This window comes from Berghia stephanieae, chromosome 7, assembly GCF_034508935.2.
Source record: "Berghia stephanieae isolate SIO BIC M18660-M18661 chromosome 7, UCSD_Bste_1.3, whole genome shotgun sequence".
Classification (NCBI taxonomy): domain Eukaryota; kingdom Metazoa; phylum Mollusca; class Gastropoda; order Nudibranchia; family Aeolidiidae; genus Berghia; species Berghia stephanieae.
The window spans coordinates 52,618,924-52,644,119 of record NC_088366.1 but is presented as its reverse complement, the minus strand read 5'-3'; the positions used below and the strand labels follow the sequence as shown (position 1 = coordinate 52,644,119).

At 36.3% G+C, this 25,196-nt stretch overlaps 2 protein-coding genes across 2 annotated transcripts; both read right to left on the bottom strand.

The window, feature by feature from the left end:
* Positions 1-17,145: 17,145 nt before the first annotated feature.
* LOC144977473 (uncharacterized) lies at positions 17,146-22,750 on the bottom strand. The gene is made up of 2 exons (XM_078922724.1): positions 22,262-22,750; positions 17,146-18,716 (listed from the first exon to the last, which is right to left on the bottom strand). Exons 1-2 carry the CDS (start codon positions 22,748-22,750, stop codon positions 18,516-18,518), a joined length of 690 nt encoding a protein of 229 aa, XP_078778850.1. The 3' UTR covers positions 17,146-18,515.
* A 15-nt stretch (positions 22,751-22,765) lies between these two features.
* LOC144977472 (uncharacterized) lies at positions 22,766-24,781 on the bottom strand. Its single transcript, XM_078922723.1, has one exon. It carries the CDS (start codon positions 24,779-24,781, stop codon positions 22,766-22,768), a length of 2,016 nt encoding a protein of 671 aa, XP_078778849.1.
* Positions 24,782-25,196: the final 415 nt, after the last annotated feature.

The following is a 25,196-nucleotide window of genomic DNA, read 5'->3' as shown; positions in this document are numbered from 1 at the left end:
TCACTTTGAGCTCTCTCTCTCTCTCTCTCTCTCTCTCTCTCTCTCTCTCTCTCTCTCTCTCTCTCTCTTCTAATAATAATAATAATAATAATAATAATAATAATAATAATAATAATAATAATAATAATAATAATAATAATAATAATAATAAATGGCATTTATATAGCGCTTTATCCCGTTGTCACAGGCTCTAAGCGCTTTACAGTGATATAAAACAAAACATATTACAGTGAGACAAGTGTGAAGGAAACGTGATACGAATTCAATTTAACAACAACAAAATATGAAAATAATATTGCAACATTATGACGTAAAAAGATAAAACTTTAAGCGAGATTTGAACGTTGTCAACGAATCCGAGCATCTCACGTGTGACGGGAGAGAGTTCCAAAAATGGGGGGCCGAAAATTGAAAAGACTGTTCACCTATTATACGCAATGGCTTAGGTTTGACAAGGATTGATTGGTCATTGCTTGACCTCAAGTTTCTATTGGTGACATATATGTTTAGAAGGTCTTTAATATAGGAGGGACTGTTCGTGCTCAGGGATTTGTAGACAACAGTACAAATCTTATAGGCAACTCTTTTTTCAACAGGAAGCCAATGTAACTCACGGAGAAGAAGAGTTGCTGACGGGTATTTTTTGTTATTGCGTACAATGAGCCTGGCTGCGTTATTTTGAGCAACCTGAAGTTTGCTAATTTTGTCTTCAGCTAAATTCGCCCAAAGGGAGTTACAATAGTCCAATTTAGATAAAACCAGGGAATTAATTAAACGTTCTGTTATATGCTTCGGTATTAAATTACGAATTTTGCTTATTTTTTTCATTTCTATGTACATAGATTGTATGGTGTTATTCACGTGGCTTGTCATGGAAAGATCTCTTTCTCCCTTTTCTCTCTCTCTCTCTCTCTCTCTCTCTCTCTCTCTTTCTCTCTCTCTCTCTTTCTCTCTGTGTCTCTTTCTCTCTCTCTCTCTCTCTCTCTCTCTCTCTCTCTCTCTCTCTCTCTCTTTCTCTCTCTCTCTCTCTCACACACACACACACACAAATCAGTAAAGTGCACCCAGTTCTTTAGCTCGATACGTTTTCACTTTTAATCGTCATGTACTTAACAATGATACACACACACACGCACGCACACACACACACACACACACACACACACACACACAGACATATCAGTAAAGTGCACACAGTTCTTTAGCCTCGATAAGTTTTCACGTTTCATCTTCATCTACTTAACAATGATACACACACACACACACACACACACACTCTCTCTCTCTCACACACAAATCAGTAAAGTGCACCCAGTTCTTTAGCCTCAATAAGTTTTCAGTTTTCATCTTCATGTACTTTTAACAATGCTACACACACACACACACACACACACACACACACACACACACAGAGAGAGAGAGAGAGAGAGAGAGAGAGAGAGAGAGAGAGAGAGAGAGGATTCAATTAAAATGTCAATTTCCTGGCAATTGCCAATATGAAACAAACGTGAAATTAATATTTCCGATTAGCAAATACAACACATACACATCTGTACATTGCACAGGTGTAGGACAATCCGTCTATGTGGATGAAGGAAACTACATTGTTAATCCTGTTAACACTTAATAAACTCAAAAATGTATGGCCTCGCTGATTTTGTGGAGCAAATTAATCACGAGTGAGAAATAGCAGATAGGCGTTAACACCTCAAAATGTAAAATTTTGCAGACAGGCAAAACAAACGGAAAACAAACCAAAAAAAAAAAAAAAAACAAACAAAAAACAACAACCCAATACCCCAAAACAAACAGCACCAACAAAAGCATTTATTATACAGACGCCTCCAAAAATGATGAGTTATCAGTAACGGTCAGTTAAGGGGATATAGGTATAACATCTCTTTGATTTTTGTATCATGTATAAATCAATGGTTATGCTTTTTTTGGATTTTGGAAATGGATATTCCTTCATTCTAAGGCAATTTGTTTTTTTAGAAAATGGCCAAAGACGTAAGAGAAAAATTGTGTCGACTCTTCGTGATATATGCTAGGGAAAAAAGATGATAACATTATCTGGACCATGACACCATGTTGGTTCTGCCTTTGTAGACTTTGATCAGTATCAGCCATTTCCATCGATCAGTAACATCAGTCATATCACAACACGGTATCATTTGCATTCACAGTCAGTGTCCAACCAAATGTTCCATAATCACACATTATAGATACAATCAACGTGCCAACATCACTATGGCGGTATGTAACAGCTTCTTCTAACGCCTTGCACTGTAGTTTTCTGAACAGCATAATATAGTTTCCATTGCTTGACAGTAATTCAAATAGGTTTAAAAAAAACACTGCTAACCATAAATTCTACATTGAATTCATTTGTTACTGTGTGCTGATCTGATGCTCACGATTAATAACATTTACACATCTATTATTTATAGTCAACAAACACCAAATGATAAGGACCAAATTTCAAACGAATAAACATCGGATTTTATGTTCGATTTGGAGTTATTACACAGCAAGTAACAGCTCGACACTTAAAGGCATCCAAAAGTAAGAAGGCCAAAAATAGAAAGAACAACAAAATAAATTAAACACCGATTAAAACAGGGACCAAATTATTGTCTAGGCAAGAGCAAAGAGGGGAGGGGAGGGGGGGCATATGCAGGTGGCTGAAAATGTACATTAATATCGATTAAATAGATAAATTCCCAAACAATAAAGAAAAAACACACACCCCCACCCCCTATCCAAATAAAAAATCATTCTGGCTGTCGTCCTCTTATCAAAAGACTCCAGAAAGGACCGATTCAAAACCGTGAAGTCTCATAACAAAACAAAGACACGGAGCCACATGAAAAACAAAATTGATATAAAATAAGGGGATGAAGAGAGAGAGAGAGAGAGAGAGAGAGAGAGAGAGAGAGAGAGAGAGAGAGAGAGAGAGAGAGAGAGCAAAATATGGACTAGTTTAGAAACAACTGGCCTGGGCAGCCAGTGCTCCTCTGTTCTAAGGGAAATTCCACCCATAAATCGATAGAACAAAGAATGGCAAGGATATTCATAATTTACCCAAATTTGCCTTTCTTAAAGATAATCCGTATTTTCATCTTTTAAATATTGTTGATAATATGATAAATGTTGCATGCCATGTTTATTGTGCTCCTAGATCTAATTGTATGTGGCAGGCGTTATATACACTGTAGATAAACTACATTATCATTAATAACAATAATATTTAAATATACAACAGGTTTAAATCCTTTTACTTAAAACAAATCGAGAGAATACATAGCGGATGTGGACAACACGAGTTGAAACAAAGAAACAGGGATTTAATCACTGACTACACAGTGCCTAATTACGCATTCAATTTTATCCGCCCTCGAGACGCATGTGCCAACGCTTTTTTCGTCGTTGTAAGAGACAAGAATTGGTAATTACCATTATAAAACTCTCTCTCTCTCTCTTAGCTGTAACACTCAGTTCTTTTCAACAATCAATGAGGATGATGAAACTTCAACTTTTCTTCAACATTCTGATCATATAACATATGAAAAGTTCTGGCAAGCATGAAGAATAAAAAGTACCAGTTTTCTTTGTGTAGAACCACGCTTCTCGGAGTTTCTGGACGTGACATCAGACTGTGAATCCAATTACGTATTCATTTTTTGCCGCCCTGTGTAAATAATACTCGATAATGACGCACGTGCCAAGGCCTATTTCGTCATTGTAAGAGACAATAATTGGCAATGACCATTATAAAACTCCCCGTCTCTCTCTCTCTCTTAGCTGTAACACTCAGTTCATTTCAACAATCAACGAGGATGAAGCTTCAACTTTTCTACGTAATTGTGAGTACATATTATCTTTTCATTTTACTTCGCATAATTTTAAGACAATAGATTTATACGAGTGAAACCAAGTGCCATATGTGTTTATTGTTTATAGCCATCGTGAAATTCTAACAGCTGGAATAATCAAACATTATAGTGAAAAGAAATATGTATTTTATTGTGTTTATTGGTTGTATAAGTTTAAATCTAAATAAATACTCACCAGTTCGCCCGCCCGATCGTACGTACCAACGCAAAATACTTTGTGTAACCTTAAACTCAGACCACCTGTTTGACGATTCGTTCTCACTAAAAAAGTATCAATCAGACTATAACAAATAGTTTTGTGAATTTGTGCGTTTCATCTGACGAGCAGGTGTGAGTATTTTATTTAAACTCATTGCATAAATAGTCTTATTGATATAGTTTAGTGAGAAACAATCACCCAAGAAGTGGTCTAAAACAATAACAAAGAGCCGAGGACTTCGACGAATTCATCTTATAGCAGCGGCCTCTTATGGTTTTCACACTACTATGTTATGACGATCGACCCAATAAGCAAAGTCTGGTCCGCATTCGTGCACCGTCGCAAACCCGCCGGGTACCATCGTCACAACACACCGTTCGACTAGATGCTCTGCCGTCTCAGGTTCTTGCCCACAGCGGGTACATGTTGGACAGGTAGAAAGCGATCGTGTGCTGGGAGGCCCCACACACGTGGCGTTTTCTACCGGGGGACAGGCACCTCTGAAGTAGACCGTAGTGAAATCGCAATATGTATGGCGAAATAACTGGACGACAAGCCGAAGGACGTGGGTCGCTCACAAATTCCGCCTTGCTTAATATTTTTCGAGCACAATTTTTTTTTCGAATCTTCGCAGTTTTGACGCCAGTTTCGTGATCAGCGTCAAATTTACAATAGCAAGAACTATGTGTTTACTCCAACAATTGTTGAAATTAGAAATACATTTTAATTACTAATGAGGCTACGTGGTCGCCAGAACAGTGCCCCTCCCTGCTCTGCGATGGGGCCTAGTGGTATGACTCTCGCTTTCAGATCGGACGGTCCAAGTTTCGAGACCCGCTCTGAGCGGTGCAGAGTTGAGTCCTTGGAAAAGGCTCTTTACTCACATTCTCTCACCGTACTCAGGTGTAAAATAAGTACATGACCGTTGTTGTCTCTCTAGGAAAAAAAAATTAATATCGCCTGACAGGCGTCATGTCTCCTCCTTGCTGTTGACTTTGAACCCCGTGTAAAGCGCTTTGAGCATGTCTAGTGGATATTGAGCTATATAAATGTTGTTTTCTTATTTAAAATAATATATGTATAAATTTTGATTCAGGGAGAAGTAGATAAACAAAGGTTTCATTTTTCTTCATGTTGTTGATCACCGTCAAATGTATAATGGGTTTCATACAATATAAAAAATGTCTGATAAATCAGTAAAAGAAGAATTAGTTTTCTATCTTTGTAATTTCCATTGTAGTTAATTGGGGGGGGGGGGGGGGGGGGGGGGGATATGCCGGAAGTCACCGAGGACTGTCCGCAACCTGCAACGGAAGCGCTGTCGGTCTGTTTTATAAATTATTAATATATTCTTCTTCTTCTTCTTCTTCTTCTTCTTCTTCTTCTTCTTCTTCTTCTTCTTCTTCTTCTTCTTCTTCTTCTTTTTTTTTTATTATTATTATTATTATTATTATTATTATTATTATTATTATTATTATTATTATTATTATTATTATTATTATTATATTATCATTATTATTATTATCATTATTATCATTATCAATATTATTATTATTATCATCATCATCATCATCATCATCATCATCATCATCATCATCATCATTATCATCATCATCGTCATTATCATCATAATCATCATTATCATCATAATCATCTTTATCATCATCATCATCATCATCATCATCATCATCATCATCATCATCATCATCCTCATCACCATCGTCATCATCATCATCGTCATAATCATCGTCATCATCATCATCATCATCATCATCATCATCATCTTTACTTTTATCATATAACAAGTGTATCAACGAATTCTAATCCATAAAATACTTCTATATCCTTTGTCCGGCCGAGGCATTGGAAACATTCCTCCTTGATTTAGCCGCAACGTAAAAAGTGTAATTTTCCTCCTAATTCCGGTTATTACCTGTAACGATGGTCTCGATCCGGCTGGCTAATTTTTCGTTTTTACCCATTTTTCGAGAGCAATAACATTTAAATGAGATTCTCCTATCAAAAAATGATTCCATCTATAACCTTAGAGCACTTTAGACAGTTTGGGTACAGAAACTTTTATAGAAACAATTCTTTTCAAATATTTTACATTTTGTTGAAAAGTGCTTTTCGCATTAATTTTCATGAAAACATGCATTCGCCATGGGAGGTCGGGTTTGAAAAATATTTGTGGCTTTGTCATACTTGAACGAACACTTTTGGCTGAATCGCATTATAAGGTAGCCATGGGTGTGTCTTTTTTACGAAACCCGACGAAACCCGACAAAGTAATAGGGAGAAGGTAGCAGTGGGGAGTGAACCTGGGCCTTGGGGAAGTGTACACCATTGGGGAGTGAACCTGGGACTGGGTTTCGGCGGGTTTCGTAAAAAAGAATTAGTGCTTTTTTTTACGAAACCCGCCGAAACCCGACAATATACGGCAAAGTTGTGGGAAGTAGACAACTGTGGGGAGTGAACCATTTTTGTTCTTAGATGTTATCATTTTCTATCTTGCACTTTTCAACTGAATCATCACTAATGATCATCGCTGAATGTGTGTCGTTATAACGAGAACAATCCATTTGTAAATGTTTCCATGAATATATTACTTCTCAAACGTTGAAAAGGAAACGACTTTGTTGGTGTGATACAACCATGGTGGCCAGACTGTACTGTAATAAATCTCAATTTGCTGACCACTCGTAGTCCAGCCGTATCGTAATAAATTGTAAGGAGTACATGCTGCAGTGCATCCAGACCGTAACAATACATACATTTATAGAGGAAAAAACGAAAAAAAGACGCTTAAATACGGTACGGCCAAACAGAGTTGGCCAGATACATTCTGTTTTTTTTTTTGTAAGGTGTCGGCCTTAAGACGACCAATACGCTTTTTTAGGTTACGGTTGGATAAAGGATATAATATAATGACACATTGATTGATTTGTTTCCATCTTACGTTTTTCTTCCATGACTACAGATGCTGATCTCCCTGCTGTCCATTTCTGTCAAATCACAGGGCAAGAATAAAGTAAGAATCCATAACACTTAATATGTTTCCAGCTGCCTCGACAAGATGATTTTTATCATGGGGCAGTGTGGCTGACCGGTATGGTCTTTGCTTCTTACCCAAAAGGTACTTAGTTCGACTATCCCCCTCGATAGCTGTGTGGCCTTGATGAGCAAGTCACCTCGCCCCAGCTCACTTGGCGGCGCTGCACCGCGGATGACGCATGTGTTATTCCAGTCTTCACTTGGAATAGACCCTAAAGAAAAATTCCCCCGTGGTCATGATTAAAGGGAATTTTAAAAACATTATTTGTATTAATTTCCAGGGTGAATCAAATGCTAAGAGTGGATTTCAAAGTAAAAACACTCTGACGTTTTGTCATTTCAAGAAACTATAATAATATTCATTGTTTTTTGATAAGACCAAGAACGACAGAATAAAACATAAAAACCTATTTATTTATTTATTTATTTTATTTTTTTATTTTTTTTTGGGGGGGGGGGTATGATAGCTCAATTGGCATTTCATCTTGGGTTTGAGCCCTGCTTCTCGCACGAGCTTGTTGTTCACACCCAATGAGCTCACTTCGGACAACATGAGTGATTCCTCTTGACTTCAGACGTTTATTTGATGGTTTGTCTATATATTCCCTCATGGAATGCCTAGGCGATAGCATCTCCCGATGCAGTCCAGAAGAGGGTAATCATTAATATTATCTTTAATCATCTCTTTACCAACCAAGGGAAGATATTCCATTCATTACGTTAAATAATATATAAATAAGTAAATAAAGTTCCCTTTATTCATCCCATAGGAGAGATTTGTCTTTAGAGTTTATTCCAAAGGCGTCAGCCGCAGTGCTGCGCTGCAAATTGAGCTAGGGCGAGGTGACTTGCACAAGGCCATACAGTGCAGCGGTGGGTGATCGAACTCGGTACCTTTCAAGTACGAAGCAAAGACCGTGCCACTGAGCCACGCTGCAATGAACAATTATCTCATTCTGATTTATTTTGTAAATTACACAATTTAAATGATTTTGGTATTGTTGTACAACTATAAAAATGTAATTCTGTGTTTTAGATCTCATTTTGTTGAAATAAATATTAGACTCTATGCATGGAATTTACCTGTTGCTTTTCTGACTGTGCGGCCATGTGGTCTTGTGGTATTACACTCGCTTTCGGATCGGAAGGTCCTGGGTTCGAGCCTCGCTTGGCGCACAGTTGAGTCATTGGAAAACGCTCTTTACTCACATTCTCTCACCGTTGTCAGCGTTGTCTCTGTCCGAAAAATTCTAAAATCGCCTAAAAGGCGTCATGTCTCGTATCCTGCATGTTACGTGTTGCTGTTGGCCAGGGACCTTTTGTAAAGCGCTTTGAGCAAGTTTAGTGGATATTGCTCTATATATAAAAAAAAAAACCAAAAAAAAAACAAAAAAAACAATGTAATTTTGTGTTGGGTGGGTGTTAAGTTTGATGGAAAGATATAAAGTTGGTTGGCAGGCATAACAACGCCATTGTCACATATCACATCTCACATCAGTCTTTAGTACTTTATTCATCTACCTACCCTGTTTTGTTCACAAAGGGGAAACCCAAAACGTCTTCATTCTACAGTGAAGCTTCTGCATATTCTGTTTTAGTTCAATGTTATTTAATTTTTATATCTACCTGCAATATATGTTTTATTTAAAAATGTACTACAAATAAACTCAAGTGGTGAGTATTTAGCATTGATATGGAAATGGAAATCAAGTCCAACTATAAATAGGCTTATCTGCTAATTTTTAAAAATCTATTTTTATCTGTTTAGGTTGCAGAGAAGAAAAGGAATGGCACAAAAGTAGGTGGCTTTGAACTATTGTTTCAGATTATCATCATCATATTCATCATATTCATCATCATCATCATCATCATCATCATCATCATTAAAATCGCCATCATTATCATTTTCATCAGATCAATATTGTTAATAATGTCCCCATTGATATCATGTTAAATGCTTTAGTCATAAATTATTACGAAGTTTTCATTTTTAAAATGCGTATCAAAATCACATTGTATTTATGTCATTACCTCCTTGAAAACTGATAACACATTATACTTATATTTAATGATGGCATAGTTTTTCATCGAATTTCAACATTTCAATATTCTCGAGCTTTTTTTTTAAAATATAAAATTTAGGTGTTAAAATACAAATTTCGTTTTGAATTAGGGAAGTAACTATCAAGACCTGGTTAATTACATCAAAATTGTAGCATTGTGAAGCGTATTGAGTATGATAAATTCGTGAAAATGCTCCATAACAATGTTCTAAAGAATGATGAATATAACAACTGAAAAGAAGAACTAAATATCAAACAGATAGGGTTTCGGGCTTAAAACACTTCTTTAGTCAAACAACAAAAAAAAGCAACGAACACATATGTGACCCACCGTCTCAAAGCGGTATTATGTCGGGATACATTCGGTTAGAGAAATTGAATTCGTATCCACAAATATCAAACTTGGGTTTACTTTCTCTACGTCATGATGAAATATAAATACTATTTATTGCTTTGCAAAAACTTCTAAGGTCCGATTTCTCATCATTCTATCTCTAAATTTACATTTTTGAGTTATGAATCATCCCGACATAATACCGTTTTGAGACGGAGGGTCACATATTATAAAGATTACTTTTAAAAACCCAGGTAGACGGCAAAAGACAAATAAACACGTTCTTTATGTATCGAGATCTTTGAATGTAATACGTATTATTTTTTCTCTATTGATCATGACTTGGTGCTGTCACTATTTATTCTTCTGGCAGATTATTCCATTCCTCAGTGGTTAGTGGGAAAAGCTCTGTTGTCGAGTGGTGGGCATATCGTATGGAAACATAGATATATCGATATGAATGGCACTATCGAATTATATCGATTTCAAAATACTAGATCGATATCGAAATATACTATGCTCGCAGTTTACCAGGGCTGCCAGATGGCCACGTGCGTGGGGGAAAATCGGACACACAGAGAATCATTTCTTCATTCCTTGTTATTATCGATTTATAATAATAATGGAGTCAAAAGCAATACAAATCAGTTTACTATGAAAAACAATGAAGAAACGAAGAACTTTTTTCGTGAATAGAGGTGTTGGGGGTAGGGATGGGGGGGGGGGGGGGGCAAGAACGTTTATCGAATTATTTTATCGATTTTCGAAATATCAATGTAAAATTCCTTTGCATCGATAAATATTGATATATCGATATTTCAAGATACGAAATATCACATCGTATCGATATCGACATTTTGTGATATATCGCCCAACACTAATGTAGTCTGAACCATGTTGTGTTTGATCTGATGATTGTGGTGGAACACATGTCCTTACAGTGAACGTCAACATAGCATTGCGCATGCGTCTTTCTTATCAACTGAGGAAATCCATCGTTTGGTTAATGAGATATTACTAATTATATTTGAGAAATCACTTTTCAAAATGTTATAAAATACATACTTTTATAAAATAAAAATATAACCAATAACCTTATTTTGATGAAATGTTCACAGTGATGTGTTGCAAAGAATGTAAAATAATAAGGAATGCACCCAAGATTAAGATTACCCGCCGTGAAATCACTGACTTCACGGTTTGGTAACTCAGACTAAAAGATGGATGAGAAACGATTTAACTGGTGCACTGTGAACTTTTCATCAAAATAACTATATTGGTTATATTTTTATTTCATAAAAGTAAAATTATTTTTTTAAAATTGAGCTTTATATAGCGCAGTATCCACTAAATGTGCTCAAAGCGCTTTACAGGTATGTATATCATAATATTTTAATGCTCTCTGTAAGAGCATGTGGGTGGTAAGAGTGCTATGTCTGCGTCATACACAAACACACACACACACATACAAACACACATAAAACACGCAAACCCCCCCCCCCCCACACACACACACACAAACACACAAACACGCACACACACACACACATACACACACACACACACACACGGCGCCTGGTACCACCAAATTAATTTTTCAAACATTATTTCTCTACTGACTATCTGGGTTTTGAAGTATTGTGATTATGTTTTAATTGTCTGGGGGTTTTTTTTGTTGTTGTTCGCTGAAGTAGGGTTTTGAGCCGGAACAGTTCTGTAATTATTTTGTTTTTTTTATTCTTTTTATAAAGGTGTTATTGTCATTTTTGATTATTACTGTTTACTGTCAACAATTTTAGCAGCTTAGCATCACTGTAACAATGTTGATATTTTAAAAGGAACATTACTTAACAATCTCTTCCAATGTACTAGACACCATGGAAATATCTTAAATCTCAGGGAATAGTTTTAGATACCAAGAGAAATAGTCCTCCCTTGTAACTCAATAGAGTTATGACAAAAATGAAACATTTTCTCTCAATAATAAAATTAATCATATTAAGTTCTCTTTGAAAGTATATAAAAATAGTAGTCCATCTCAATTTGGCTCTAGAAGCTGGAGCTAATCCCGGTTTCTATAGCGGTAAACGGACAAAAGCAATTAATTGCTGCCCTTTGGATAGGAAGCAAGTCTAATGCAAAGTACTTTCCGCCAGATCTAATAGACTCAGCTACCCAATTACTGCTGGATAGACAGGAGAGGAGAAAAGTCAGGAAAATTCACTTTCTCAAATATTTTCATTTTGATATCAGCAAGTTAAAAAATTGAGCTTTTATATAGCACAATTTCCACTAAACCTGTTCAAAACCCTTTACAAAGGGTCCCTGGCCAACAGCAACATTTAACATTTAGGACGGGACTTGACACCTTTTAGGCGACATTACAATTTGTCGGACAGAGACAACGCTGTTAACGGCCAGGTACTCATTTTACACCTTAGTACGGTGAGAGAATGTGAGTAAAGAGCCTTTTCCAAGGACTCATCTATGCACCAAGCGAGGCCCGAACCCAAGATATCTTCCGATCCGAAAGCGAGTGTCATACCATTAGACCACATAGCCGCACTGTAAACGTAAACGTTGTTTTAAGAGATTATGCAATTTTGAGACTATAAGTGGCACAACTATTTTTTTAAAAAAAACACGAATACTATGTGATTTTCTTCTATTTCTTTTACTTACAGTGGGGTTCCACGTTGGGCAAATAGCCATGCAGACTGTACTTAACCCTCTTCCCAAATCTGTAACATATAGAATTTAGAGAAATCTTCCGCACCTATTGGGACGGGACAAAACAGTCCCGTTGTGTCCCAAGCCGATGCTACAAAATCAACGGGACAGGACTGTCCCAGTCCCGTGTTCATATCGTTTGTGATAGTAGAAAAATATAGCAGACTTCCGCACTAGGACAAAAAAGTCCCAGACTTGGCGGCGCCGTGTCAAAATTGAAATGCCTGTCTTTATTTTCTGCATCCTACTACTACTACTACTACTACTACTACTACTACTACTACTACTACTATACTACTACTACTACTACTACTACTCTACTACTACTACTGTTGCTTCTGCTGCTGCTAATGCCACTAATATATTAATACCTACATTCCTTACATTTTGTATTTATTTCCAATTCCATTGTATTTATTTTCCAACAATAGTCCACACTTTATTTTAGTTCACTGTCTTCTATACTGCATTACACAGTTCCTACCCGCCTCCCCTCTTTTGACATAATTAAGTACGCTCCATTTATAAATTTCTATTGCTCTATTTTAATTCGCGCTTCCTCACAAAGTAGCATACAATTTCCTGCCCATCAATGTTTTTGTTTATGCATCTTAACAACGCCACTACCACATTATCTCATTCGTCTGTAGTTTTTAATTCATCACGTGTTGTTCATGAAGGGGAAACCCGAAACGTCCATTTTATCTGTTTTCGTATATTAAACTGAAGCTTACATTCAATTTCACAGTTATGATTTATTTATTTATTTCAATTCTGAATATAAAAAAGCAAGAACAATTCAAAAAATAATTCTATGTGATGAAACCACGTACAGGAGGCATAGCAACAAAAACATTTTCGGCAATTTAAAAACGTATGTTTATAAATATAATCTAAGAAGTGTCACACTTTGTGACACGCAGTAACGTGTCTAAAACCGGTCGCACATCTATTCGGTACCTTATGGGATCAATTATCTTTATCGTTATTTATTTCGGGAATTTTCAATGAAAATATTTTTAAGTAAGTCCTTCTGAGCCACTTGGACTCATTGTAAAACAAATTAACTCCTTTAGAGCCTTGTAGCAAATGGTGCAGGAGTTATTCCGGTTTCAATAGCGTGAAGCGGACAATTAACGTATTTGTTTGAAAACCTTTGAACAGGACGCTAGTCTATCGCAGATTACTATCCCAGCTTGACAGGTACCCTTTTACACCGGAATGGAGTGAGTGATTGGAGTAAATTTTCTTGCTCTAGAAAGTACAAATTGGCTTCGGTCGGAATCGAACACAGAACCTCTGAGTCCAGAGTACAACGCGCTAACCATGGGCCATCTTGCCTCCTAAGCTTATAAATCCGGAACTTATCCATGTTGCTGTAGCGGTGAGTAGACAAATAACAGTTTAAAATTTAAAAAAAAATTCCCTTTTTCATCCCATAGGGGAAATTTTTCTCGAGGGTCTATTCCAAGGGAAGAATGGAATAACCCAGGCGTCAGCCGCAATGCAGCGCCGCAAATTGAGCTAGGGCGAGGTATAACCCAGGCGTTAGCCGCAGTGTAGCGCCGCAAATTGAGCTAGGCGAGGTGACTTACTCAAGGCAACACAGCGCATCAGCGGGTGATCGAACTGATGCCTTTCGGGTACGAAGCAAAGACCGTACCACCGAGCCATGCTGACTTTCTATTATCCTCTTGAATGATGCTAGTCCGTCAAAGATTACTTTCATCAGCGAACCGGTACTCATTTGCACCTGGGTAAAATGAGGTGATTCCAAGAAAGTCATTTTAAGATAAGATCGGAGATCACCATAGAGTCTACGGAATTGACCCTTGAGCAATCTTTGGGTCATTAAAGGATGCACCCAATATTGTTTTCTCCTTCAATTTGTCTTTTTTTTTCCACGTAGTAAAGCACAGAAATATGCAACCTCTATTTCATCCATTACTACTAGTAGTAGTAGTGTAGTAGTAGTAGTAGTAGTAGTAGTAGTAGTTAGTAGTAGTAGTAGTAGTAGTAGTTGTAGTAGTAGTAGTAGTAGTAGTTGTAGCAGCAATAATATTACTCTTGCTATAAGAATATTTCATGATTATATAAATCTTATGTAAACAAATCCCATTGTACAGTGTAAAAAATCATTATCGTCATGTCGAATCTTATGTTGATTCATAAAATGTAAATTATTAGAGTTGTACCAAGGACTTATTTTTTAAATTATTAATTTATAATTCAAACTATTAAATAACTAATCTATTAATTATAAGATTTTACATTTTTATTATCACCATTATTATTATTATTATATTAATTATTATTATTATTATTATTATTATTATTATTATTATTATTATTATTATTATTATTATTATTATTATTATTATTATTATTATTATTATTATTACTATTATCATTATTACTATCATTGTTTGCCTTGCTTTTTTATTGATTTTATTTACTTGATTTGTTGATGAAAATATTATATTCTTGTATGAGTTATAATGACAATTGCCTACAAATAAATTTTTTCATCTTGTAAAAAAAAAGAAAATAATGCATTCGCGCAGGTGTGTCCCGGGACAGTCCTGTCCTAGTGCGGAACCCCTTTTGAATAGAAGTTTTCTCCAGTGGGACAGGACAAATTTGTCCTGGGACAGTTTTGTCCTAGTGCGGAAGGAGTCTTAGACAACACATGTTTTGTCACTGTTGTTGAGATGATGCAATAAAGAGATATACATATATAATATATAAATATTATGCTTATATCTGTTCTGTTGTTTTGTTATATGAAGTCTTACAAAACACACACACACACACACACACACACACACACACATATATATATATATATATATATATATATATATATATTATGTTGTGTGTGTGTGTGTGTGTGTGTGTCTGTGTGTATAAAATATGTGTGTATGTTATACAAAATATATATATATATATATATAGATATATACGTATGTGTGTGTGTGTGTGTGTGTGTGTGTGTGTGTATGTATGTGTGTTTACGGCGCCTGGTACCACCAAGTAACTTTTTCAAACATGTCTTTATTCAAAGATAGATTCAAGACTCGAGATCCATAGGTTTATTGTTAGACATTTGCCAATATACATGAATATTATATTTCCAATCACCAAATCAAAGTAAATGAATCATAAAGCTAAGCAAAGAATAATAACAATAATAATAATAATAATAATAATAATAATAATAATAATAATAATAATAATAATAATAATAATAATGATGATGATGATGATGATGATGATGATGATGATGATATAATAATAATAATAATAATAATAATAATAATAATAAAATAATAATAATAATAATAATTGTGATGATGATGATAATAATAATGATGATAATAATAATAATAATAATAATAATAATAATAATAATAATAATAATAATATATAATAATAATAATAATAATAATATATAATAATATAATATAATAATAATAATAATAATAATAATAATAATATAATAATAATATTTTAAAATGTAATTAATAGATTAATTGTTTAATAGATTGAATTATAAATTAATGATTAAATAAAACCATTAAAACTTTGTGGGCAACAGATACAACTGAAACAATTCACCTTTCATGGAACAACATTAAATACGACGATGACGATGATAAAATATGACCCACCGCGAGTACCTTGAGATCACGCATTGGGAACGAGTTCCAAGTTTCAAACGTTCGAGTTCACAAATATTATTGGATTCAGTAGCCTGACGTCACGCCGCCCGGCAACGGCGGCCATCATGGTTCTAAACAAAGAAAATAATTACTTTTTATTCTTCAAGATGGCTAGAACTTTTCATATGTCTTGTGACCAGAATGTGTAAAAGTCAAAACATGATCAAATTTATGGTTTTTTTTTCCTCTGGATACGCTTTTATGCTCGCCGGAGAAATATTTCATACTGCGTCCGCCATTGTTCCGATAGTTTAGAGCCAGTATTGCTAAGTTACCATGCGTCATTAGGAAGGAAGTGACGTTACGACTATTGAATCCTATTATTCTATTTATAACACTCCAACTGTCTGCTCTTTACAAACACCATCATGAGTCTATTAAAATATCAACGCACACCAATCCACCACAACTGTCAACACGCAGACATAGCACCCTTACTACCTACTCCTTGATATATGTTACAGTGAATGACATAATAATATTGAGCTTTTATATAGCGCAATATCCACTAAATGTGCTCAAAGCGCTTTACAAGGGGTCCCTGAACAACAGCAACACGTAACATTTAGAACGAAACATGACGCCTGTTAGGCGATATTACCATTTTTTTTCGGACAGAGACAACGCTGTTAACGCTCAGGTAATCATTTTACACTTGAGTACGGTGAGAGAATGTGAGTAAAGAGCCTTTTCCAAGGACTCAACTATGCGCTGAGCGCGAGACTCGAACCCAGGACCTTCCGATCCGAAACTGATTGTCATACCACTAGACCACATAGCCGCACTACCTACTCCTTGATAAATTATGTTACAGTGAATGACATAATCAGTTGGATGGTGAAAAGGTTTGAACTGAGATATTGTCAAGTTTAGTTAGAAGGTCAATTTTGATCAAAAATGAGTTCTTGTCATAAATGATTAAATCAACCCTTTTTGTAAATCTTCGGGAATGATCAAAGCTTAATCTCACTTCTAAATATTTTTTACAGCTATTCAAGTTGAAAAAGTATGACATTTGAGAAAAGTTGCTGCATACCTTTCACATACATCTGACCATAACTTCATGAAAAATCAGTCGATTTACTTCAAATAAAGATTAAAATGCTCTGGGGAGCATACACTTTCGGAAAATGAAAAATGCAAATAATAATAGTAAATGTACATTTATATAGTGCTTATGCCGAAGCTTCGAAGCGCTTCACATTGACCATCAGTAAAAAACATTACACACTGCAGAAATGGACATACGAACAAAAGCTCACACGCATCCAATTACATACACATTCACACACACAGAAAATGAAAAAATGCAAATCCAAAATGTTAACGCTCAGGTAATCATTTTACACTTGAGTACGGTGAGAGAAAGTGAGTAAAGAACCCTTTCCAAGGACTCAACTATGCACCGAGCGCGAGGCTCGAACTCAGGACCTTCAGATCCTAAAGTGAGTGTCATACCACTAGACCACATAGCCACATAAATTGAGGGTTATTATGTATTCTTGCCTCGGGGAAAAGAAAAACGAAAGCACCAGAAGCGGGACTCGAACCGAGGATCTTCAGGATTACAGAGCAATATTTTAACTTCTCGGGCACCTCCCCCCTCCCCCAGGTTATAATTATTATTAGCATTAAAGTTATATTGATTTATTAACATTTTGATGCGTTAGGTCATATTTGAATAATATAGGAATCTATTGATGTCATGCGTTTAGGTAAAATACTCAAAACATCCACCCGGCAAATGGATGGTACACAACAAACACACAAAGCTATCGTTAACCTTTTATGTTTATAAGTCTGTCAGAGCGTAGCCGTAAAAAGTTAACGAGGCTACGTTCAGGGGTAGCTTTGTGAGAATCGTGGTGTACTTATACAAAGGTCTGATACCCCGAAATGTTATGGGCTCATCCATGTAATGGAGCTACCTCCAAACCAACGTAAAGTAGTGTCCATTACAACAATGTAGAAACCAGCCCATAATTGGATTCAGTAGTCTGATGTCACGCGCCCGGCAACGGCGGCCATCTTAGTTCTAAACAAAGAAAATCATTACTTTTTATTCTTCATGCTGGCTTGAACTTTTCATTCCCTTTTCATATGCCTTGTGATCAGAATGTGTAAAAGTCAAAACATGATCAAATTGATGGGGTTTTTTCCCTCTGGATACGCGTTTAAGCTCGCCGGAGAAATATTTCATACGGCGTCCGCCATTGTTCCGATAGTTTAGAGCCAGTGTTACTAAGTTACCATGCGTCATTAGGAAGGAAGTGACGTTATGACTGTTGAAGACTATTATGTTCGGTTATCAGATATGCTAATATTATGTACAAGACCGTGAGCACTAATCACCCAATCAACGGTCTTTTAAAAAATATAATAACAATGATGTCAAGTTCATTCATTCGTTCAAGAAAATTCGTGTCTTCAGAGTTTCTATAGTCTGACGTCAAGTTCATTCGTTCAATCAAGAAAATTCGTGTCTTCAGAGTTTCTTTAGTCTAACGTCAAGTTCATTCATTCATTCAAGAAAATTCGTGTCTTCAGAGTTTCTTTAGTCTCATAATCCAGGGCGGCAGTCGGCAATTTTGGCAACACCACGATGTTGTCTTCATCCACCACTTGTAGGACGTAGTCAGGAATAAGGGTCTGAACCGTCTTCTCCACAATCACTATCACGCTCTCTGGATTGGTCGGGTTGACAACGAAGGTGGCCACCTGTCCGGAGAATAGAAAATAATTAAATAATCTCATACGCGAATGGTCATAAACATAAAGCAAAATAAACTTGAGATTTTTTTATTGCGCAATATCCACTAACCGTACTCAAAGCGCTTTACAAAGGACCCCTGACCAACAGCAATGCGTAACATGTAGAACGAGACATGACGTCTATAAGGCGATATTACAATTTTATTTTTCGACAGAGAAAAATTGTAATATCGAATTAAAGGCACCATGAGTCGTCCTACACATTATATGTTGCTGTTGTTTTAAAGACCAATTGTAAAGCGTTTTGATCACGTTCAGTGAATATTGCTTTATATAAATGCTCAATATTTTAACACCAGATCTATCGTATTCTGAAGAAAATAAAACGTATTTTATCTCATTATTGTCATTATTATTGGTCTGGCACTCGTTTATTTTACTTATTCTGGAATTTAACATAGATATAGACGAATCTTTTAGGGTTTCAGCGATCAAATTAGATCCGGCCATAAAGTCTACAGATGCCCGCAAATGAACTTGGCAACAGGGTGTCCGGATAGCTATACCAAACGTCAAATTATGACCGACCATAATGCTCTAGTGAACGTAGACACCGGTTCTACGTAAGCTCACAAGGGAGAGGGCACAGACACACTGTATATAAATACTCTCACGTAAGAGCACATAAGAGCACGCCACCTCACACACTCACACACACACATCCATATACACACGGTACATACATATATTACTCACACACACACAAACACACACGTATATATATATATATATATATATATATATATATATATATATATATATATATACAATACACACAAACACATCGTATACACACTAAATATACATACATGCATATAACATATTATATACACACATACACACACACACACACACACACACACAATTAACTAAATGTATACACGAGTGCACACACACTCACATACATACATGCACGCACACACGCACGTACGCACACACGTATGTACTTTGCAATAATTCCTGGTTTAATCTAATTTAAATACTTCCCAAAGAGATAGGTTTTCAATTTATTTTTGAATTTATCAACGCTGCTTTCAATTCTGACTGACAGTGGGAGTGAATTCCAAGTGATGGGACTTACTTTACTGAATGATCTGTCGCCAAAACGTTTAAGATTGGTAAATAATCAAGACGATGCTATTTATTATATTGACAAAGAAGTCAACTTTAAATAAAAATTTATATTTTTTAAAGATGGATATAATTTTCAATATTAAATCACCATAATTTTTATAGTTAAATTGACCTTTTATATAGCGCAATATCCACTAAACGTGCTCAAAGCGCTTTCCAAGGTTCGAGGCTTACCCAAAAAAAATGATGTAAAAGAATGTAGGTAACTCTTTATGTTTTAGTGACATCACTGACTGGTTTAGTTAAATAAGTGGATAAATCGCGTTATCTTTGGAGGAGTAAAGGCTATTATGAATAGGTACTCATCTATTTTAATTATTATACTCGTGTTATAAACATGGATCGAGACATATTTTGAGCCAACAACTTTAATCGGTCTGGCAGGGAGGCCAAATTATGGCAGAAGTTTCTAATGGTGCTCACACTACTATTATATGTTATGACGATCGACCCAAGATGCAAAACTCCTTTCCGCACTCGTGCACCGTCTCAAACCCTCTCGAAGCTTCGTCACAGCGCACAGTTCAACCAGATGCTCTGCGGTTTCGGGCCCGTCATTACAACGGGTACATTTTGGACAGGTGGCAAGTACCCACTGATGTAGTGAGCGGACGGAAGCCGATTGGCTGCCACCCAATGTCTCATCTTGCTGGTGGAAAAACCTGGCAGGGATTGAATTCGTTCAAACAGATTTCCATCTCGTATAAACAGCTCTGTCCAAAGTCAGGAAAGCTACGTACAAGGGTTGTCCGACTTAATTCGGCTGGAAACGGGGGCACCATCCATTGTGCGCTTGAGAGGGGTATCCCCATTCCCTTTCTCTTTGATCTTATTAAGCCAGTTGCTTGTAATCGTCTCCCGCCGGAAATCTGGGGGCGGGGAGGGGCGGCTGGATTGCTGCCATTATCGGGTCCCATTATCTAGGCGCTGTTGCCAGCGTTCCCGACACTATGTGCATTGACTTGCGAAGTTTCACATCTACCTTCTTAACGTTCTTGCTTCTACCCCACACTGAACTGGAGCTCAATACTCCGCGGTGGAATAGCATAATGCCAAAGCGGACGTCCTGAGGAGCACTTGATTAGCACCCCAAGTTGATCCCGCCAGCTTCCTAGAAGACTGTTGCGTTTCTTTATCTTCTGGGCAACTCTTTCGAGATGCACCCGATAGGTAAGACTGCGGTCCAGTGTAACTCCCAGGTATTTTGGATTCGGCTCATATGGGAGAAGCTGGTCCCCGACGATGACGTTCAGTTTACGGGTATGTCAGCCACTGCATATGTGAAATGCAATGGCCACGGTTTTCGAAGTGTTCATCTTCAGGTACTACTTGTCGAAGTAAGATTTGATTCTTGTGACGTCCTCACTGGTTGCGCTATCGAGACGGGTCCACACTTTACTTTGAGTAACGAGTGCCCAGTCGCCCGCGTATCCCAGCCTCGGGGAGGAAGTGTTCGGCATGTCGTTAATGTAGACATTAAACAACATTTGCGCTAGTACCGAACCCTGAGGGACCCCATTCTTCAATTTCCTAACTTTACTCTTAGTGTCTCCCAGCGTGACGTGGAATTGTCTTTTCCCTAATATTAAAGAGAACAACTTCAATGTTTTATTTGCACCTTGTGATCTTTGCCAAATTGTGGTGAGCCGAATGTCAAATTAAGGACCGAGCATTACTGTTTTCTTAATATTCATTTAAGTCAATGGGTAATATAATGATCTTTAGTTTTAAAAGGGTTGGCAATTATATCAATCTGTAAAAAAATAATTTAATAATTGTTCAGATTTGCCAGTAATTCTGTGCTCGATGATAAAAATAAATAACAATGTAAAATTGAATGTAAGCTTCAATTTAATTTACGAAAACAGATAAAATACACATTTTGGGTTTCCCTTTTATCAACAAAAAAGACGATGTTTCATTCATACTGTTTTGTTGATAAAAGGGAAACCCGAAACTTCTATTCTATCTGTTTTTGGTATATTAAATTGAAGCTTACATTCAATTACACATTGTTATTTATTTCTTCGAGCTTCGAGCAGCAACATTTACATTACCCAGTATTCTTAGATGATAAAAATAAAACATTGGCTGGAGAGAGCAATATTGACCACCAAAAAGAATAGATTATTATTACTGTCATTCTGCTTTGCCCACTCCTCTTTCTTTTTGTTATTATTACTCTTCTTTTTTTCCTTCTCCTCCTCCTCTTCCTTCTTTTCTTCTTTTCCCCCTCTTTTTCTTCTTCTGATTCTTCTTCCTCCTCTCCTTATTCCTCATCCCCCTCTCCTTCCATTCCTTTGAATTTTCTTTTGTGAAAACACATCTCATTATCATAATGGAGACACAGCACTTACCTTCATAACGGTGTGTGCCATGTCACAGCGCTCCAAGAAGTCTTCTGTAATCACGAGCAGCGTCCTCCAGCTGTCTTGAACAGCACCTGACATCATCAACTGATCTTGTAACATATCTCGCTGATGGACAAACACTCGTAGACCCCACTGATTTTCCAAATATGGCAAGAGAACCATCCTGATGAAATGCCAGTCCTGCGCGGCGTAGCCAATGACCACGTCGTATGTATAATCGTATCTGGTTTTAAGTTTAAACCCAGGGATCACAATTTGAAACACACTGCTTAAAATTCTTGTCTTGTGCACAATGAACAGGAATGCAACGAGATACAGAGATACGAGGGAGGATGTTAATATCAAAGAAGTAAGGAAATATGTTTCGCCGGAGCATTTCCTCCAAAACGAGACAATGTCAGAATAGTTTGACGTTTTAGACAAAGTTCCTTCCTCAGTCATACAAATGTAGTCTTTGTCATTGTCGAAATGCATTCTACTATGGTGAAGCTATTTTAAAAAACCCATAGCCGAGCATGCGCAGGAAAACTGGTTGTGGCCAAGAAGAAGTGTAAAATTTGTCATGTGATTGGTTCTAGAATTGATGTCAATAGATTTTCTGTCCTGGAGGGATAAAGCAAGATAGTTTTGTCTCAAATCTAAAATCTCCAAGTTTGGCGTGAGACTCAAGTCTAAAGGGATGCTCATGAATCGGTTGGATGCAATACAGAGGAACTTCAAATTATTGGTATATCGAAACATGCCTTTGGGTAGCCATCGTAAATCATTTTCTGCTATGTCAAAATATTCAAGCTTTGCTACACTCTCCACAACATTTGCGAGAAAATATGAATCTCTACTCGTTCTTCTCATGACCAGTATTTTTAGATTAGAAAACCATTTGAAGAAAGTTGGGTCTCCACTTATCGGTGAACCGGTAAAATCAATTTTCTCCAAGTGATTTAGTCCTAAAGTTCGTCCTTTTAATATTGAACCATAAGGTCTGTTTCTTAGTGAAATTGTACGTAAGATATTCTTTCCTAAATTAACATGATATTTACTATTTAAACTAAAGCTATCTACTTCGTCCATAACAAGGTCTACCAAACAAGGCGGTAGATGTACTATAACTTTCCGTGAATTACTACGTCTGTTTTGGCTTACGTAATCTTGACAAACATTCTTTCCGTCAGCCCTAGTAAGACAATGATGCGGATGAAAAGTTAGACTACGTATCTGGATTGCACGAGTTCTGAAATATTTGTAATAATAGATGTTATCATTATTTTCAATGTTTTGGGATACGATTCCAGTTTTGCTTTCGATATTATGAATAAACCCCCAATTGTCGGATTCTTTGCGATTCCAAAATTCAATGATATTTTCTTTCGCATTTACCCTGTAAGTAAAGCTCTTGATATTTTTTAAGCGCAGAAAACTAAACAAGTAGTGTTCTGTAACAGCCAAGCGAATTCCTCCAGTAATAAATGCAAACCGCTCTAAGCAATGTATCCAAATATGTGATGTAAGAACTTCAAATTCAGCTGACATTGCTTTATTATTTAACCAAACAAAATTCGACACGCAAATTTGTGAAAGATAGACAAAATCTTTATTAGAGATAATTCTATCAGAAATTCTGTCTACTAACTTTTCCACTAATCTTGATGTTACTACAACATTGTCCAGGTAAAGATAATCAATTTTTCTGTCCTTTAATGGCTTCATCATCCTCAACAGCTTTTTATTTCCTACTTTTATGTTCACTATTGTAAGAGATGATACATTTGGCAGGTACTGAAAGAGCATCTCACAATCATCTCCCAAGAAATCACTGAAAGGGGCACCAAGCAGAGAGAACATTTTTACATTTGAAACTTCAAATCCTTGCAAACTTGTGTTTTCTATAGTTCTGAGATTTTCACAAACAATTTGTAAACTGCTTAATCTTTTAAGTCTAGCAAATTCCTCACCGATCCTCAAGTTATTAAAACTGTCAATTGTCAGGTGTGAAATGTCAGGTAGAGAATCAAATAAGTCCGTGAATTCTGAATAATTAGATGCATATCCATTATTCATGTTATGACCTATGTCCAACTTTTTCAGACGTGGTACATTGCGAAAAAACCCAGCCGGAAAAGCACGATCTGCAATCTTTAGATAATTATTGTTAAGAAACAGAATCTCGAGACCGTCCAGTCCATACAGAGCGTTTGCTTCCAAAACATTCAAATTACACGAACGACATTCTAGCCGTTTGAGCCTTGGGAGATGCGAGAAAGTGTTGTTTTGAAATGTCTTGATGTCGTTGTCATTTAAAATCAAAGTCGAGACGTTTCGAGATCCCAGTTTGAAGATATCAGAAGAAGATTTTCCAGTATTGGAGCAGTTGAGAAGACTTCCGTTATAGGAGACATCTTTTGAGATCACGCAAAAACGGCAATTTGTGCAAACATAAAGATTGCTCCATAATACAAAAATGAAGCAACGTCTGAAGTATGTACACAACATGGCACTTGGGGTCATTGTAAAGTTTCAAAGTATTACTCAATCACTCGCCTTTCTACATATATAGTTTTTTTACCTTGAAAACCTGCAAATAATCATCTCCTTGATATGTAACTCTCTCCTCACCAGTCATTTTCAGGATTTTTCCCAAGACTTCACACCCAACTAACACAAAATAGATTTTTTATCCTTCAAACACAATAGCAGTAAGTTCTTGCGATAAAAAATTTCTTTAGCAAAACATGCTCTACAACACATTTTATTTTCTTTAAATTTTATGATGTATAAGAGAAATTTGAAAAAGAATAATGTTGGTTGTATCGTAACGAATGTGACAATTTTCCTGTAGTTGGTTAGGAGAGGGTTAAACCATCTATTGAAATGCATTTGTGTGATATGAATCTCCATGGTTTTAGTGACTATCAATCTAACA

Excerpts from the sequence above, each read along its gene's own strand:
- LOC144977473 (XM_078922724.1), bottom strand. The coding sequence starts at position 22,750 with ATGCATTTCGACAATGACAAAGACTACATTTGTATGACTGAGGAAGGA. Across the intron at positions 18,717-22,261 it reads TGGCACACACCGTTATGAAG|GTGGCCACCTTCGTTGTCAA; the intron begins GTAAGTGCTGTG and ends TTCTCCGGACAG.
- LOC144977472 (XM_078922723.1), bottom strand. The coding sequence starts at position 24,781 with ATGACCCCAAGTGCCATGTTGTGTACATACTTCAGACGTTGCTTCATT.